General features: G+C 48.0%; 2 protein-coding genes across 2 annotated transcripts in view; both read left to right on the forward strand.

Moving 5' to 3' along the window:
* Window positions 1–16638, forward strand: part of LOC104292878 (chromosome unknown open reading frame, human C9orf171) — a 60762-nt gene extending 44124 nt beyond the window's left edge. Inside the window, exons 6-9 of the mRNA XM_009892310.1 lie at window positions 5269–5371; window positions 5826–5831; window positions 6978–7073; window positions 16570–16638. Of these exons, the coding sequence (XP_009890612.1) occupies window positions 5269–5371; window positions 5826–5831; window positions 6978–7073; window positions 16570–16638 (274 nt within the window). The remainder of the gene's footprint in view (window positions 1–5268; window positions 5372–5825; window positions 5832–6977; window positions 7074–16569) is intronic.
* Window positions 16639–18418: 1780 nt separating this feature from the next.
* The window catches only part of BARHL1 (BarH-like homeobox 1), an 8435-nt gene continuing 8136 nt past the window's right edge, over window positions 18419–18717 (forward strand). Inside the window, exon 1 of the mRNA XM_009892311.1 lies at window positions 18419–18619. Coding sequence (XP_009890613.1) covers window positions 18419–18619 — 201 coding nt within the window. The remainder of the gene's footprint in view (window positions 18620–18717) is intronic.

Genomic DNA, 18717 nt, shown 5'->3' on the forward strand with positions numbered 1-18717 from the left:
TGGGCTACACAGAGACAAATTAATGGTAGATAGATTGCTAGCTCCAGCCCATCAGTAACGAGGGAGGAAGGGAGACAATATAGCAGGACAAGGGAGCTGTAATCAGAGTTTTCCTCTGCTATCAGCCCCCTTTCAGGGCAGAGGGACCTGAGCCTTAATGCCTCACTGCTGCCTGCGCTGGCGGTACCCCAAGGCCCCAAGCAGAATCACAGACCCCACCTTGTGCTTTACTTGATGAAGATAATCTGCACTGGCTGCACCGAGGACCCCGTGCTCCGGAGATGTTGGAGACCAAACTGGTTCCCAATAAGAAACCAGCCTGAGGTGGTGGGAGCCTGTTTGGCTGTCCCAGGCACAGGCCAGGGGAAGATACCTGTATGGGCACTACTACCACAGGACAAGTCCTTCCCATCATGAAGTACACAGGAAAGGAATACAAAGGTGGCGCTCCCTCAGCTGTCTCCCCCGTGGACTGAAGACCCCAAAGGCAGATCCTGCCTGTGCAGGAAAAGCACATCATCTTCGATGGAAGGGCACCAGCAAGGGCTTGGTTGGATTCAGTGATCTTAAAGATCTTTTCCAACCTAAACAATTCTATGATTAAACCCCCCAAAACCTCATTAAGCTTTCAAGAAAGGGTTAAAGTTTCAGGAAAGGCAGTGGTGTTGCGGCAGTGTTAATATCACAGCTGTGAAAAAATTTCAATTGTATGTTTTATCTGTTGCATAAGCACCCACGCAGGGCCAGATCCCGCTGCCATTGAAATTAGAGCAGTGTTTTCAGCGCAACCCAAACAGCTGCGCAGCCGCCGGGGAGCCGATGCCCGTGCACGTGTCCTCTGCTCCCTCGCTCCGCTCCCCGCCGGACCCTGTCCTGCCCAGCAGCGGGAAGAGTGCTGCGGGATCCGCCTGCACTGGCTGGAGAGCTACCCAGAAAATCCAAGGGCTGAAGTTTGCGCTAAAATATTTAAAGCCCCTGTGCCTTTGAATTATACAAGAAAAAGGCAATCACCAGTCAAGTTTTTACCCTTTTACAACAGAACTTACCAATCAAATTGATTGCACCTTTTAAGCTGGTATAAACCCCCTCCCTGAGCAAAGTCCTTCGTATCCACTTTTGCCAAGTACCTTTTTTTCCAGTTGATATATAAACCTTTGAAAATAAGTTTGAGGGGAGACTGACAACCTTGAAACCTCAAGAGCAGCATGGCATTGACGGGTGCCGCTCCCTGAGCCGAGTATTATAGATAGATTTTAATTTCATTTTACAAAATAGCTGTCTCCAGTGGAAGAAGCATCAAGAGCTAAATGAGGACCCATCTTGAGCTGAATCACGTTGAACAGACCTCGGCACTGTCATTGATTTTCTGGGAAGAAAAAAAACGCCTCTGGCTACTAAACCAAATTAGTAGTCACTGATGACCAATTATTTTGCCCCACTGTGAACGGAGAGGCGTACTAAAATTCCAGTTTGTCAGACCCAAGGCTCTCTTCTCGAACACCTTTCAACAAGCGTGTACCAAAAGTCCCTCAGATGGTTCTGACGCCTTCCTGTTTTCGGCAACTTCTCCTTCTCCAAAGTTTTAATGAGCTGCTGCTCCGAGGATGGACTGCCAGAAAGGGAGCCCTTCCCAGCCCAGTGGAGCACTATTTGGCATGGCACAAATCACAGCTGTCAAAATTTATACACACATACACAAAAAAGTGTCAGCCTAATGTTTGCAAATTATAATTACCATTTCTCTTGCATGTCCCTGGTGCCTTCATTTTAGATAAATCCCAGCTCTGAGGTATCAGCTGCAAAGCACTGAAGGCTCATATTGAATAGAATAGATTTAACTAGTTTGTAGCTCATTTAAGGCCTACACTGTTTTATTTTAATATTGTTAATACTTTATTATACTTTTTAACATTGTTTTCACAGTAAAATAGCCTATTAGGAGGCTGCAGCTTCTTTTCCAAGAGATTTCTGGCAGACTAGCGTACCACATTGTATAACCAAGTTAGCAGGCGCTTGTCATTTCAGTTGAAAATAGGTCTGTACCCTGACTCTTGAAAGTAAATTAGAGAGAGTCTATTAAAGAGACAGGAACTGTTTCAGGGATAATAGTTTTGAAAATGCGCACAGATAAATTTTAAAATATTTAGGAAATGTCAACATTAGAAGTGGCTCCAACTATTTGACTATAAAAGGAAGCAGTTGATTATTTTTTTTCCACAATTATAAATAATTTGTTGCATCCTATCAGAACTTCTTTCCCTTTCCGTGGCAGGGTGCTTGTGCCAAAACAAGGAGATCTGGGTTACTCTGAACGAGATGGATTTTAATCCGCCATAAGTGTTTTCAGCAGATGTTTCCCCCACTCTCCCCACAGCATCCATAGCTGATAAAAGCAAAATCCTCCCAGTTCAGAGGAGTGACATCTGGGCAGGGTGACAAAAGGAAACAGAACACACAAGCCGTTCATTCCTGTCCTTAAGTAACACTAAGGCAAGAGGACGTTTTCCCAAAGGCCAGCTGCAAGTCAGAAATACTGTCACACTGCCAAGTGGCACTGATATCGGGGCCAAAATTCCCCATCCACTCCACTGAGATCAGTGTTTGACCTACAAAGAAAAAGCCGCCTTGCTGAAATTTCTCTGGTAACCTTAGTCAAAGTAGTGTGTTACCTGGTGTCCCCTGCTCTTCCCCGCTTCCTTAGGATTTCTCTCAAAGGAGGCAGGAAAAGCCAGACAAAGCCCCACGTCCTACAGCCCCACCAGAGCTTACATGTATAACTAAGCACACGAGTCATTCCCACTGATTTCAAAGAGGCAGTTCATGCGTGTATTATTCCAGGCGTGATTCTATACTTTGCTGGATCAGGACTTAAATGCGATTAATCACACGGCAGGGAAGGATCTCTGAAGAGCATCAACCCAAATGTGTCCTTTCAAGCATTTACTTACAAGCCAGCTGTGGACTAATCAGTCACCAACTGGCTGGTCCATTGGAGATGGTAAAAGTCACCTCCATAGAGATGTGAAAACGCATGCAGCTACCACAAAAATCAATAATCAAACACTACACACAAAGGCTCAATGTTTTCCTGAATCCCTCCCTGCTATTCCTGCACACCAGGAAAGCTGCCTTGGAGAGCAAAGGGACAGGCCAAAGAAACGAGCCCGTGTACAAGGCTCACCATGTGCTTGTGCCAGGACTACCAAAGTTTACACCACGCAATGAGACTGGAGACCCACCCAAATGATAAGACACTTGACCACACATTTGCCACATCTTTCATCCTCTGTAAGTATTTTACCTGGCTTTTATCAGTGTGAAACGCCAAACTGGAAGGGAAGGAGCAGGGAGAAGAGGGGAAGACAAAGGGTAAATGCCGGTTGTCCCCTTTGGCACAGGGTGTCTCGAGATAACGGTCTGAAGCAGCACAGCTGATTTGTAAGCAAAGCCTTGAAAAGCCCTGCAGCATGTGATCTATGAAACAGGAGGTCTGCAGAAGGATGTCTCCTCTCATATGAATGCCCCCTTGGGATGTATATTGCTGGATCGCACATCTAGTATCATTAGAAAACACGACCATAGATTAGGCTGTTTTGAAGCATGTGGTGTGCAATAATTAAGTAATAAAAGTCACCACAGGGGTGAAGGAATAAGAAACAGAAGAGTTACTATTTGCATACGCGCTGCTGACGCCCTCCGTGATTGTCAAAGATTCTCCAGACTCCTAAAAGCTGCCTGCTACTGATTTTGGACCCGGTCCTGCCAAAAGCCTCGCAGCACCAGCTCACTCCATGGCACGTGGGCTCTCTCTACATAAAACCACCTTCTGGTGGAGCTGGCCCAGAAGCCCCCCAGCAGTTAGGCCAAGTCCCTGGTATCTTGCAGTTGGTCCAAAGAGGCAGGGAAAGCACTGCCCTTCTGTTACAGGAGCTGCAGCTGAAAGCACTGCAGGCTACAGGTGGGAGCAGAGCTGGGGCTGATGGCTCCACACTGTCATTGGTTGCTGCCGAGGTGGGAAAAGTCCCTCCCCAGCAAGGTGCGCAAGGACAAGGACTAACAAAACTTAAGCTCAAGGTCCTCCATCATTTTCGAGTGTCTGTTTCTGGGGGAAAAAGAATAGCAGCACGACCACAGCAATAAGCGATATGCTGTCCTCAAGGCAAGAACCCTGCTGCTGCCACTGCCAGTTCTGACTCCCATGGTGGCCGATGAAGTGAGTATCCTCACTTGCAAGGAGCAGGGCTCAACAATTTCAGGCTGCAGCTCTGCCACAAGCTGGTCAGGTTAATGCCAGCTTAGAGCAGCTGAATGGGACACCGGCCGACAAGCAACTGCCTTTTGTTTGTACTGTTTTTCTAGAATCGTGGTCATCTGCAGCTCCTCTCTGCCGCTGTCTCCTCCCAGTCAGGATGCTCCACGGTACCCTGTTTCAAGGGGCAAATACATCTGGTCTGTGCAGCTGAGGTACTAGACTGGGGCTCAGCAGTTCAGCTCTCCTTTCTGCTGCAGACACCCGACGGCAGACACCCGACGGTCTGCATTGAGTCCACTTTATCCCTAGTCAGATTGCTTAGAACAGCGCCTACTCCTCTCACCCAATCCGCCATTGCTTCTGTTTGCAGCTTTTTGGTATACCACACTATTGATATTTTAATAGCAAAAGAAGTGTTATTTTAGCAAAACACTTGACACCCAGTGGTTCTTCCCAGGCAGCTGGATGGCTGTGTCAGGCTGGAGAGGACCCAGCAGGTTGGCCTTCAGCTGGGCAGAGCTGCTCCTCTGAGCTCCAGGGTGGCAATGCAAAGGCCCAGCTCTCTGCTCCTGCACGTTACCCCCTTCGGTGCTTTCATTACCCACCACCGGGTACCAGCTGGAAAACACTGTCCTGGAGCCATAGCAGGGCCCAAGGTTGAGTCACGCTCTGTGGTGCTGCATGGTCCCTCCAGCACACCAGGGCTGGAACAGAGGTGGTGATATGGGCCCTATAAAAGGTTGTTGTGAAGATAGAAATTATGCCCATTCTGGGGAATTCCCTAGCACAGTCCTGCCACAGGTTATCACAAATGCGTGCAGGCTGTGGTGTATTAACTGCAAATGAATTTGGGGTTTTGTCTTTCTTGAGGAAGAGAAAGCCCTTCCCGGTGTGAGGGTTTATTCATATTCTCACCAGTCTGCGCTTTCCAGGAGCAGAGATATGAATCAGCGTGGGAAGGTAAACAGTGGTATTAACCCTGGAGATTGTATTGTTGTCTTTTCAATGTTTTCCAGGCCTTGCACTCCCTTTTTTGACCTCCTCCAACACAGATACAAGGAGCTGTGGATGGAGCAGCAGAGAGCCCTGACAGCAGCCCTGCGAGCAGAAAAGAAAAAGGTAATACTGCAGCAGCGGTTTCCCTTGCTGTGCACAGCACTGCTACCTGGCATAACCCCCACTGTCCTGCCCCACCACGGATGGGCTTCTCCCAGCCACGGGGAGGGCTCTCAGCTGGGATAACATCCTCCCTGACTACTAGAAGGCTGGTGAAGCCTAACAAAGATCGGCTGCTTCCCAGCCTAGATAGTCCTGGCTTCAGCCAGCGCATGTCCTGTGTGGCGATGCTGTGGGAGTGAACACCTGATATGCAGATCACAGTGCGTGTGCATGAAAGTGTTTTAGAGACAGAAAGGAAGGTGTGGGTTTTTTAAAAGTATTTTTGTACCTGAAGGTATATAGATAGGAGCTGAGCAAGCTCTCCAGGGCAGCAGTGCTTTGGCCAAGGCCTTTCAAAGGCTTAGACACCGTTCTAGCTATCTTCAAGCATCTGTCTGCATCATTGTGCCTCTAGTCACAGGTTGCCCAGTTAAACTCCTGCTATCAATTAAAATGGAGGCTCTGGTTCTTTTTGCATCTCCACAACAGTAAAACACCCAGCTGTAACAGAGAATTAAGTTTCAAATTATCTTTGGTATTGATGTCATCCTCGTGCCAGGAGCCCTGCAGACTGTCCTTTGGAGGGCATCAGCTCTGCTCAGGTTACCTGTGACAGTGGACAAAACAATGGAACAGCCAACAAGTGCTCAAAGGACCAGCATCAGCCCTGATCCTGGCGTGGTGGGGTTGATGCCAGCACCCGCAGCAGTTGTTAAGAGTACAACACTGAGCTGTTAAACACACTAATATTATAATAACATTTAAAAGCAGCCAATGACTGTTTTATTAGTTAATGGCTCAAAGAAGAGTCAAGCTAATATGGTAATAACCAATTTCAATGGGCTTACTGCCATCACAAACTGTGCTTTATAGTTGAAGTGCAAGAATACAGTGTTCTTAATTAGCAGCTACGTTATGAATACATAAGCCCAGGATGTTGGAAAGTGCATCCCTACCTTATCTATTAATGACTCATGTTTTTAATCACTAAGTTCCCTCCATCAAGTTCCCGAAGCCTGCAGCCACCAATTACTGAGTTAAGCAATGCAAACCTACATCCTAGACCCCAGAGCAGATTCCCCAGTGTTCCACGCAGTGGCCAAAACGTTCACCAGGTACCTGCACTGGCTTGTACTGGGACTATCAAGCACTGCAGGCTGTAATTAATCAGGAGAGCAACACACACCGGACAGCCAGGAACGCCCCCCATGGTGGTGGTGGTGGTGGAAGTGACTTTTGCAGCGAGCGATGAGCCATTGCTCTAGCTCGGAGCACAGGGCTTCCTGCGGGCAGCAGTCATCTCACTGGGATGCCGAATAAAACAGACACTGAGAGCTGGCAGCTGCACGCGTTTTTCTCATCAGTATGTTTTAGATATCAGTATTAGCAGCATGGACATGAAAAACTACCCAGATCAGACACTTGTGATCATCAGTCCAAAGCGACTTTTAGTCTTATTCATCCCAGTGTCATTACCTTGCACGGCACCGATCTGATGCATGTATATATATATATACACACACCTGTGCAGATGTTTCAGCCCAGTCTTGTTTACCTTTGCTTACAGAAAGAAAGAGTCCATGAAACTCGCACTACATTTCTGCGAAAACATCCACCACCTGCAAAGGAGGAGTCCTTCTGGCACCTGCCCCGCTTGGAGAAGGTATGGAGCACTTAACTGAGCCCAGGGACACCTTCTAACCTTGCCCATGTGCCCTGATAACACCCGTAGCACACAATGAAGGTACACACAAGGCTCTTACCTCAGAGCTCCCTGAGACCAGACCATAAAATGCTCCCGCACTGGATGTATTCAAACATCAGCCCCTTTGGACTTCAAGGTGCGATGCTTTTTGCAGCCATAAGCCCTGGCAGGTAGGCAGCAGTCACCCAAATAAGGGCTTAATGACTTATTTTCTGACTTGTGTGCACTTCCATAAGCTTCAGCAGATAAGAAGCATCTCTGTCTCCCTGTTAGTACTGTGATGGCTTTTGTTCTCTGCTGGTAGTCCCACAACTGCCCTACGCAAACAGGACAGTCAAACCACAATGGCATTTTGGTAGCCTGCCATTTTTCAGCTCTCACCGTAACTAACTCAAACCACACCAGATGTTTCAAGAAGCATTTTCACCCCAAGAATTAGAGCTTTCCAGAAAGTCTGCACTCTTGATACCTCTTCTAAGCTACCTGATTGACAATATTCACCCCGAGACTGAGCAAAGAGTCTAGCCAGGTTACAGATGTGTGTGACACTTCCTTTAATTGATCCAAATAAGAGCCAAGGTGAAGATTTCTTGTTCTAGCAATGGGATCTAAACATCTCCCTGAATTCATCTGCTCATCCTGCCGTGCTCTAGGGTGCTTGTTTGAATTCTCTTAGCTTTGTTTGTGGTGTAAATTACAGGGAAACTTCAAGTGAAGAGCTAGGGGGCATTTTAGGAAGGAAGGGAAAAGAGCTGGGCAAGGGGAATGGAAAGGAGACACCAGAAAGTCTGAAAGCCCTGAAACCCTGCAGGGAGTTTACATGGCCAAAATCATATCTGGCATTGATAGATACCACTGCAAAGAGCCTCTCAGCCCTCCACCCCGGCCCTTGTTCTGACGGGGTTATTTTTTTTGCCATGCTGTTGATTTTTAACTGCAGTTTCAGTGACTTCCTGAAGCTAATTTACTTGTACAAGTTGGAGAGTTTCGACCAAGAAATGTGTTTTGCACCACCTTGATGTATTCCTCTTACGTCCTGTCTAAGACTGTCCGATTAGCATATGTCAGTAATCATTTATCCCCGCTGCCTGTCAGCACAGAGCTGCTGCTGCGGCTAGTGTCAGGGAAAGAACATGACCGATCGCTGTTAAACAGATTGTGTAAGTCACACGAGATACTGGGGCAAGCCTCCTCTTTAGAGCTCCTCTCACCCCAGACCTTTCCATCACTATTCATTTTTCAGCCTGTGTTTTTCTTCATGCTTTCCCTTTTGTTTCATCCATGACTGTGGTTGGGTTCCTCCCCCAGCCACAGCTCTCAAACCTCCGAGTCTTTACTTCTCTCTGCCTTTCCCTTTCCTCTCCTCTTCCATTCCTTCCCATGAGCAGCATCCAGGGGAGGAGGGACAGCTCATTTTGCAGAACCTCTGCAGATATTCTGTACTCCTCCTTTCTCATTACATTAACCTGGAATGTTTGCCTTGCTGCAGATCTAACAGGCACAGCCAATGTTAGAACTTGGATCGGGAAATTCGTTGCTCAGTTGAGTTTCAGTGCATGGTTTCCTCCATGGGAAAATACGTTCTCTTGAATGTCCATAAATGTTTATCCACTTAAAAGCAGTAACAACCCAAAGAAATTTGATGGTTCCCAAAGACCCTTGGTAGCCTTCAAACTGTGCTTTAACCATCTCTGTAAAGTTGGGTTCTATGTAGGTGGTGGTGGTATGTCTTGAAAGACAAACTGGCCTAACCCTTCAACCAAACCCAGACGTTCTGCGAGTCACTCTGTCAGTCCCTCCTTTACAAGAGTGACAACAGAGACCGGTGCTCCGAAGAGATGAGGGAGCTTGTTCTTGTGGTGTTTCTGTCCTCATGAAACATTTCTCAGGCTCGTCCATGGTGTTGGATAACTACTTTATGGCTTTTTTAAGACTCAATGGCCTGGGGAAGCCAGCCGTTAGCACTGACCACTGTAGGCTGTTTACCAAAACACTGTCATTAATCCCTAAAACACCCTCATCCTACTGCGCAAAAAGCAGTAGGAAAAGCAACCACAAAAATATCACTTTACAGAAAGTAAAGTGTTAGCAGACTCCAATCTGCAAATTATTTCAGCTTTCAGTGACATTGTACTGCTCTGGCCACTACGAAAGATGCTTGTGACCTGGGAACGACTTCAAACTCTGGGCAAGAATATTCAGAGACTCCATTGCTGTGACCACAGCCCCACTTTGGACTATTTTTCCACATGACCTGAGGCTGGTGCAAGGTGCAGGGGTGTGACATACTCTCAAGCCACTCATCGTCCTTGTCACTCAGTCGTCCCATCATCTGGCATAATGCCTTTCAGTCTGTCCTGCTCTGGGCCTGGGGAGAGGCACACAGAGCACCCAGGTGCCGAGGTGTTTGTAACCCAAAGCAGGGGGCAGCAGGAAGATGAGATTTTGTTCCTTTAGACCCATAAAAATCAACCTGGAGTATTTTTCTATTCCCATCCTGACCCCTTACAGAGAGCTGCAGAAACTGGCCATGGATGTCACTACTCATTCTTAAACTGGACTTTTCATTCGAGTCCCTGCAAGACTGACTCCTGGCACCATGCTAGAGGATGTGAGGGGAAAAGAAGAAAACAAAGGAGCTTTGCCCTCCCCACTAATTGCCTCTGCTTGCTCCCTGCATTGCCAGGGCTGTGTGACATTACATAGTCATTCAGTCAGTAAAGTATAGACAAATTGACTATATTTTCATTTGGATTTAGGTTTCAGCCCCACTGCTTTAGAATAATGGCCCACGCTATTAAGCTAACCGGGTGATTTACAGGCTCTCCCACACCGGGTGATCACTCCTGCTCTGTCTCGCTCTGAAGGACCAACCTGGCTTGTGGTCCCCTGGGCCCTCCAACTCCCCGAGACAAACAGATCGCAGGGAGCCAGTCATGTTCTGATGGGCAGTTCATTAGGGAAAGTTGCTGAATTGGAGGTCCTTGGGTTTTTTTGGTACAAAACCAAGCAGAAGTTAACGCCTTATTCACCTCAGCAAGATGCTTCTACTGCCCTCCTCTTCCTCAGTCACCCCCCAAGGCAAATGGCCTCTGCCTTGCTCTGCCTGCAGTGACGTAATTCCTGGGCTCGGGTTTTGCCAACGTAGCTGGAACTGTGCACCAAGACATCATTTATTTGTAGATGTGGGACTACATCCCTTGGGGACTGTACCTTAGGCACCCAGCATGGACATAAATAAATACTGCTACTGCCATGCTCATGGGATGCGTCCTGTCCCTGTGTCACTCATCACTAACATCATGCTGACCCAGGCAGAATGGCATCCCTGATGTCAACCAAACTCTGAAAAGGACATTGGTGACAAAATACTGCCTTCCCACAGCCTTGCCTGTGCCAGCCCAGCGTGAGGCTTCAGTCACAGTCCAAACCAGTAAGTCAACACTAGCCACTCTGCAATAGATCTCCAGGGCTCTATCAAGTCAGTCCAGAAGGATTCTGATAGCGACACCTCACGCAGCAGTGATGTAGGGCAGAATTCACCTGTGTGTCAAAATAGCTCCGTGCACCACGTGTCACTGACACACACCAGGGTGTTTCCTTTGCTCATTAGAGAATTCCAGCTGGCACAGACATTCAAGGTGGCTTTCCAGGGAGAATAGTCTTGTTTACTTGACCAAACAGGGGGAGGAAAGAAAATGCAGCAACTTTGGACAACACTTTTGTCAACACGCGCTGCCTTCCCGAGCAGATGAAACGAGCTGCGCTCGATGCGCGATATGAATAAGCGATAAGCAATTGACGAGCAAGTGTTCGGGTACCTTGGCAAAAGACTTAATTTGCAACCTGGCACAAAATCAAAGGCTCTGTCAACGGCTGAGCGGCTCTCCTGCGTATGCCTTGCGTTACCTGGGAAAGCTCTGTCAGGTAAATTTCCACTGAAAGTAATTAGAGGAATCCCCACTGTATAAACTTTGCAGCAAAATTCTGGGCTCCAGAATTTGATTCTCACCAGGGATCCGATATCTGCTCACAGCCTGATCCTTCGTCAGAATTAACAGTTGAGGTTTAACACATACACACAAAAATGTTCCGCATTTTTTTTTAATGCCTTACCTCTATTTTTGTCTAAAGAGCTGAACTGACAAGCACAGCTCATGTAATCTTGCAACTGTTGTCTTGTCAGAAAAGCCATAGATTCTACTTAAATAACCTAGGCTTGATGCACGCAGCGCGTGGTGGGCTGGCTTTTCAGGTACAGCATTTATCCTCCCAGGTTTGAGGGCAGCAAAACTTCATGAAGTTGGAGTGTTATAATACTTCTCTCCTGGAGCCTAAAGAGTGCTTAAAGAATAAAGCAATGAGTTCAAGAGCTTTTTGTCACCATGGTACCAGATCAAACCTCCCTTCAGCTGGGATTTTGGCTGACCAAAAAAAAACCCAAATAAATAAAAATCAGTGTCACCTGATGGCTGTTCAATGGCCCAAGTGACAAGAATTGGTGGGTTCCAGCCCAGCAGTGACAATCTTCAGTCTTCAGTTCTGACCTGCCTACAACAGGCACAAAGCAAAAAGAAAATACAACACCTTCAGGGTTCCAAATGGGCAGCAGAGACCCAGCTACCTTGGGCACGATCCCTGCGCATCTCCACTGGGACCACAGCAGATATGTCACATCCCACAGCACAGCCGTTCTGTGACTAAACACGGGCCACAGGCCCCAGTCACCATCACTACATTTTCTTGCAGATTATGCAGGTTTTCTTGTTTTGCCTGACAGCTGAAGCTTCCAGCAACACAATTGCTCAAATCGCCATGAAGCATTTCCGTGGTGCAGCCTTTCCCCGTATCCCTTTGCACGTGCCCTGCACACTTAACTTCTCCATCACAACCTAACTCTGCCCTCTGCCATGCTCAGCCCTTCCTCATGTCTGCTTCAGAGACATGGTAACCCATCGCTCCTCTGCCATTTTCACTGCTCTCCAACATCTGTACATTGACACAAAAGAACACCACCCCTCCCCGCGCAGCCTTATAGCCTGAGCCAACTCCAGGACAGGCTTCACCTACATCCAAGCACTGGTGTCCAAAGGCAGCACCAGCCACTGTTGGCAACCAATGGCCGTGCCTGTTATGGAGATGTTCACCTCTGAATAAACAAATACGGGGTGCTTTGCAGCAGAGCAAAACCACACACACTGTGTTGAGTTACAGGTGAGACCCTAATATTGATTTCAGGGCTACCTACTTTTTCATACACAAATCCACAGAAGTGCTTTTTAAGTGGACTTTGGGGTTTCATTCCTGGACCTATTCTGCCTTCTGCAGAGATGCTATTTACCAATAGACAATTTCATTTGAAATAAACCCCTTGCCTGGCATGAAAAGGGTCAGGATTCAAATCTCAAACTCACGAGGTCAGTGTGAGAGCTGCCGGCTCTGGTCTGACCCCAGGACATCTACCAAGGGGGGCACACGCTGGGTTACAGCTCCAGTGGGTTAATTCTCCTTTACTCACACTGTTGCCCAGACCAAGTGACCAGTGAACTCCAGCAAACATCTGCAGCCCTTATTTTCAGGATGCAAAAAAACACCCTCCCAAATCTCCATGGGGCATTAAATGCAGCAGCCAAAAATTGCTGAGCACTTTTTGAAACCTTCCTGGGTTTGAAGCAAATAAGGACCATTTAGCCGAGACTCCGTTGTCCTGTATTTCCCTACGTTCTTGGAATTAGAAAGGTGGGGAGAGAACAATCAACCCCATTCATTAAACTGGTTAAGCACGCGACCGCCAGGAAAAGCCACAGTATTTGTAACCCTAATAATCCAACACACACCTCCGAGCGCAGCTCATCTTGGACAGAATAACGTCTGTTTTAAAAATACCTGCCTCTCTCTAACTTGTCATGGCATTTGTTGACAACCCTATTGAAAGCCACTCTCAATGCAGCTGTGAAGGATCTTTCAGCACCTCTTTCTCTTTCCTAGACAGTTTTTGAAAGGGAGGGGAGGAAAAAAAAAAGCCATCAATACAGGGGGAAAAAGGCATCAGCAGCCAACATCGGCTGATGAAGCGCCTCACCTGGGCCCCCAGCGCACCGCCTCCAATTAAATCAAAATGGTTTGTTTTTAATGGTCTTTTACACTGACAAGTGGGCTATCATTCCAGGCCTAGAGAGCTGTCAGGGAGCCGAGGCAAATCCTCCGTTGATAATGCCCAATGCTTCCAATTAGGAGCCGAGGCCGCTCCTGGCGCACTAACGATTCCCCAGCCTCCCCCAAGGCCCCTTCGGCGCTGGCTGTTTCGTCTTCCCTCTTCCTCCGCCGCAAATTACTGACACAAAACGGAGGCGCCCCGGTGCCTCCTCACCACGCCGGGCCCCGGCCCTGTTGGATTTAATGAGGCGATGGAAGTTTTTGCGGATCTTTCGCTAAATTCTTTTCTTGTTTGACAGCTGCTTGAGTGTTGACCTTATAAAAGATTTAGTGTTTCTCATTATTTTCTGTCAAGCTTTACAAGTGATAGCTTCACGGAAATCATTTGCATCTCGATGTGCGCACGCGGTTTTTGCCCGTACGGGGATGCTCGGCGCGGCGTGCGTCAGTCTGTACACCCTACCCCTCTCCGTATTGTGTATTTTATTCCCTCCTCCCCCCTGAAAAAATCTGCAAACATGGCACTGTTGTTTTGTGTTGTTTGGGGAGGGGGGGGGGAACAGGAGAAGACTTAAAAGGCCCAGGATTTGTTAGATTCTTGTAAATGAGGGAGGTTTTTAAAAAGGAATAGAGATTGGTTTCCTGTAAAGAGAGCTCAAGAAAGTATTTTGTCACCCGCTAAAAGGATTCGATCAAATGGATGGATGGAAAAACTAGGCTGAGTCTAGGGGCAGCTTTGTTGTTAAAGTGAAAAATCGTACAAGGCTGGGAAGCTGCCTTTGCGCAGGCGGGCAGAGCCGGGCAGGCGCTGGGAGAGGAGCGGGTACGGCCGCATCTCCCTGCAGCCGAGCACGCGGGGACCCTTCCAGGGCAGGAGGAGAGCCCCCCCTTCCAGGGTGGGAAATTTACCTTTCCCCCCAGAAGCTAACCTTACTGACGACCCGAGGGTGCTCACGGTGCCCAGCAGCTATGGCACACACACCCCAGCACCCACCTCAACATCGACATGCCCAACACCAACAGCACCCACGAAACCCTGGTCAGTCCCTGGGGTGCACGCTCTGCTGCTGTCAGAGGAGCTCTGACAATCTGTATCCGCTCATTTCTGCTTTCCTTGTGCCCGCTTAGCCTTTCAGCATCTCACATGCCATTTCTTAGCCTTCCATTAACATACCCGCTTCTGCTTGCAACATGCATGTGGCTGTATTAACGCTTGACAAGTCATCATTTACAGTCCTCTGATTTAAAACATTATCATAACTGAGAAGCCCAAGTGAAAATAACCCCTGAAAACATATTCAAGTTTTAGGAGTGCTAAGTTTGTTTGTTTTTTTTAATTGCCCCTCTAATTCTTTGAAGCAAACACTGACATTACAACATCCCAGCTGCAAGTGTCCTACGGGTTTTACTTTGTCAATAACAAATGCAAAGAACAACAGGGAAACACTGCTTCTAATCAGCAGCTGAAAACCATTGCAGCTCCATCATCCTGCAGGGAAAACCACCCAGCTTGTGCCTACAAACCACATTCCTGTCCTGCTACAGCCAATGCTCCCCATCCACGATTCAGACAAAACCCTGGCATAGCAGCCCGTAACCACATCACAGTAATGGTAAAGATCATCAGCTGTCTCTAGAGGAAGTACCTTTGGGTTCATCATTTAAAATATGAATTAGAAGAATCAGAGATGAGGATTCATCACTGGCATTGACTTCTCAACACCAGTCTCTGTCATAATAAGACCTTTGACCCAAGGACACCCTTATCTTGACTCTAATTACTGGCTTGGGACTAATCCATACTTCTCAACTGTCCCTCATTATGAGAGGGTTTCTCATTTTTTAAAATAGCACTTGTCCCCTGTCCTACACCTGGTGCTTCCCACTTAACTCAAGCTGAGGGCAGAAGCTGGCATTCCTCACAACTTTTTCAAGGGCTCTGCTAATTTTAATTACTGCCAGTTGTGGCTCAGTGTGACATTTCTCACCTGAGAGCTTTGTACAAAGACTGGAGTGAATAAACTGCTGTTTCCTCCCCTGTGGCTTTAACCTAATCCTAGGCAGAAATTTCCTCCTGCCCAGTTCCCAGCGCTGGTGGGCAGGGAGCACGATGGGGAAGGCAGAGGCACATTCAGGAGAAGCAGATCAGTTGTCTTTACCTGCAGGGACTGGATTTTTCTAACAATCCCAGCTCTGAGGGGAAAAACGCCTGCATCTTTAATGGGAGGTTGAAGTTTGCCCAGCTGGGAATTGTCCCTGCCAGCTCCCAGGGGCTGCCCACCTACTTCAGCAGCCCTTGTTTGTGCCTCCCCCACCTTTCCCTCCCCGAGAGGGGTTATGTCACTGCCACTACTTGAGAGAAAGCAAAAACATCCTGAAAAAAACGTCTGAAGTTAGGCACTCAAATGCATATTTAAGTACCTGAACGCCTTCCTCTAGAGAGGGGGAATAGCTAAATACTCTTTGTTTGTCTTGATTAATGAGATCACTAGCAAGCTTTTCAGGGCAAAGACTGCTGTGTATTTTTACATATGCAAAATCTGACATCCAGCCAGCCTGAGCAAGGTGGGGGAAGCAGGAGGCGGCTCGGTACATCCACACAAGGCAGACGTATGGCACAAGGAATTGTGTCAGGGCAGGGAAAGCCTGTGGGCCCCCACAGTAAACCCACTCCGTACATGAAGACACTCATACATCTCAGTAATTCTGCATCTACTGTATAGGTTTGCCGCATGCAGCTGTGTGTAAACCCACCACTCATCTCAAAGGGCCCCTGGACCTTTCTCCCCCAGGTGATTTCCCCTTTGTTTATTTGTCATGGGCACTTGTTCACCCCCTCCCCACCTCAAAGGAGATTCCTGGGGAGAGGCTGCTCATGTGTTTGCTGGGCAGGTCATGCATGAGTCCCTGACCCTGATGGGGGCTTCCCTGGGAGCTCTGAGCCCCTCCTGGCCCCCTCAGTAAAGCCCACAAGTCCTGTGTTGTAGAAAACAAGTCATATTTATTTTGGGGTCCATCTTGAAGCATGCCAGCATTTGAAAACATCAGACAACCAACACACCATAGTAAAACTACAGGATCTTGTTACTGGAGCATTATAAGAATCTCCTGCAGTCAATCAGAAAATTAGTCCTCATTTTAAATGGGTTAAGCGTTTAACTTCAGCTGGAGCAACGTCTCCCAAACAGGTAAAAAACCTTGTGCAAATCTGCAGTCTCTTCCCTGTTTGTGCTACAACCTATTTTCTTTGGCCGGCTGCTTGCCCTAACCAATCGTCTATCTGCTCCTTTCCTTATAGGTTGGGCCTCATCTCAGTACTTTTCCAGACCGTGATACTCGTAAAAAGGCATTCAGTGCCTCCCATTGAGAAGTGCCTGCAAGACCCAGTCCTCGTCCCCAGAGCATCCACACAGTGAGACCACAGCACTGTGCTGGGCACCACAGCCCTTACACCAAGCAATAGCCATAGGCTCTCTTTCTGGTTTTAAAAAGTTATGCTAATGCAGATATAGCCAAATAAATCATGAATATGAGAGGAATGATTTTGTCTCAGCCTGGTCATTGCTTCATGTCAGATGCATAACACCTCACTCAGTCTGATGACCACAATTCTCACCATGCTCAAGGTAACAACGCTCACACCAGGGACAGGGCAGTGTTCACACCAGTACAGCCCCGCAGGGAGAGCAGGATAGTTGCCTTCACTGTCTTTTCTGAACAAATATATTAAATGCAACCATATCCCAGTCAATATCAAGTCTATAATATCTCGTAATCCATCAGTCCTTCTCTTTTCATTGCCAAAGAAACTTCCCATCACTGCCTGATTCAGCAAAGCCCTTGCCTGTGCGAAGGCATCCGAACACCTGTTTTAAGCACTCTGCCAATTGGGGGCCTCACGACAGAGTGATGTCTTCATTTGACGAGGGCCCCAGCCAGTTCCACACTCACCCTTGAACAGGTCCTGGTGCCCCTCAGGGCTGAGCCTCTCCAAGCAGTTGCTGAACAAACTCAAACTCCACCACCAACTCAACATCACAGCACCCAAACCCCAGCCTGGTCACCAACAGGTGACAGCAGAGGCTCAGACAGGTACCAACACATTTAAAATCCATCTCCTCCCAACAAGGCATTTCACCTTAAGAAAATACCACTTGGTAATAATGGCGATTGCTTTAATTGTGTGCTCTAAGATTGCTAGGGTAATAATTAATTACTTCTAAGTAGTCCAATTCTCACATCTACTGCTATATCTCAGATTGTAGCAAGTAATATTTAAGTCCAATGTTAGCTTTCAGTCTTTGTATTCACCACCCCATTGGCGCTCAGAGAGCTCAGGTGCGTTCACCCCAGGATGGCCTGGGCACCCCAGGGCCATGCTCCAGAGGGTGACATTCGCCATGCCGGGCAGCCCCAACTGCATGCCCAGCTCAGAAAGGAGCCGGTAATAAGCACTGCAGAGGGGGTGGATGTTTCCGCATGACTTTGTCCCACAGACCTCAGCACTGGCACCAGCCCAGTCCTCCTACCAGCAGCCAAGGGACATGAAGAAGCCATGCTGAGCCCAGCGCTTGTCCCCCACCTGATTTCCAGCCAAACTTTTAAACCCAAACCTCAAATAAGAGAGTCTTTCATAACGTTAAATTCCATTGCTCAAGACACAAGAACAAAGTAAACTGCAGGGGCAGCTTTTCTTACCTCTCCCAGGACAAGGAAGGCTCCACACCAGCTGCTCTGGCATTTCCAGCAGCCCCTCCTTAGGGGGAACTTGTGCCTCAACCTGCCCTTTATATAAGGACACAGCTGTAGCAAACTCCACCCTGCCCACACCTGAGCTGAGGGAGGAAAGAAATCACCCACTCCACACCAGGGATACCCTGGTATTTAGTTCCCTCTTTTTAATACAGGCCTCTAAATAAAACCCATCTGAAATAACTAGAGGATAACAGTTGGGTTTGCTGTGCTGGCAGAGGTGGATTGTAAAAAGGCACCTTTCCCACCTCCCCAGGGATGGAGAAAGCTGGCCCTTAAATGATTTGTCTTGCTAAAAATGACACCATTTACGAGTGTACAAGAAAGCCAGGCATGAGGTTTGTCCTGCTGCCCGGCAGGAGCCACATGCAGCTCTTGGTCCAGCCACAGCATCCATGCCGGCCTGCAGCAACTGCTCAGGTCCCTGGGCCGAGCACAGGGAACGAAGTGTCTCCAACGAGTCCCGCGTCCCTGGCAAAGGGCTGGCAAACGAGCAAAGTGTCAACCAAGCCCATGCAGACCTACTGATTCGGGACAGGTCCAAGAAGCCACCAAAGAGACCAGAAACCCAAAAAGCAATAGCCGAGTCAAACAAAGTGTGTTCAGGAGGAGACACCAGCCCGTGGGGCTTGTAGCCAACAGACCTGCCCCACTGCGCCCCGAAATCCTAGGCAGAGTCGCGCCGCAAATGGCC

This window comes from Charadrius vociferus, unplaced genomic scaffold, assembly GCF_000708025.1.
Source record: "Charadrius vociferus isolate BGI_N301 unplaced genomic scaffold, ASM70802v2 scaffold549, whole genome shotgun sequence".
Taxonomy (NCBI): domain Eukaryota; kingdom Metazoa; phylum Chordata; class Aves; order Charadriiformes; family Charadriidae; genus Charadrius; species Charadrius vociferus.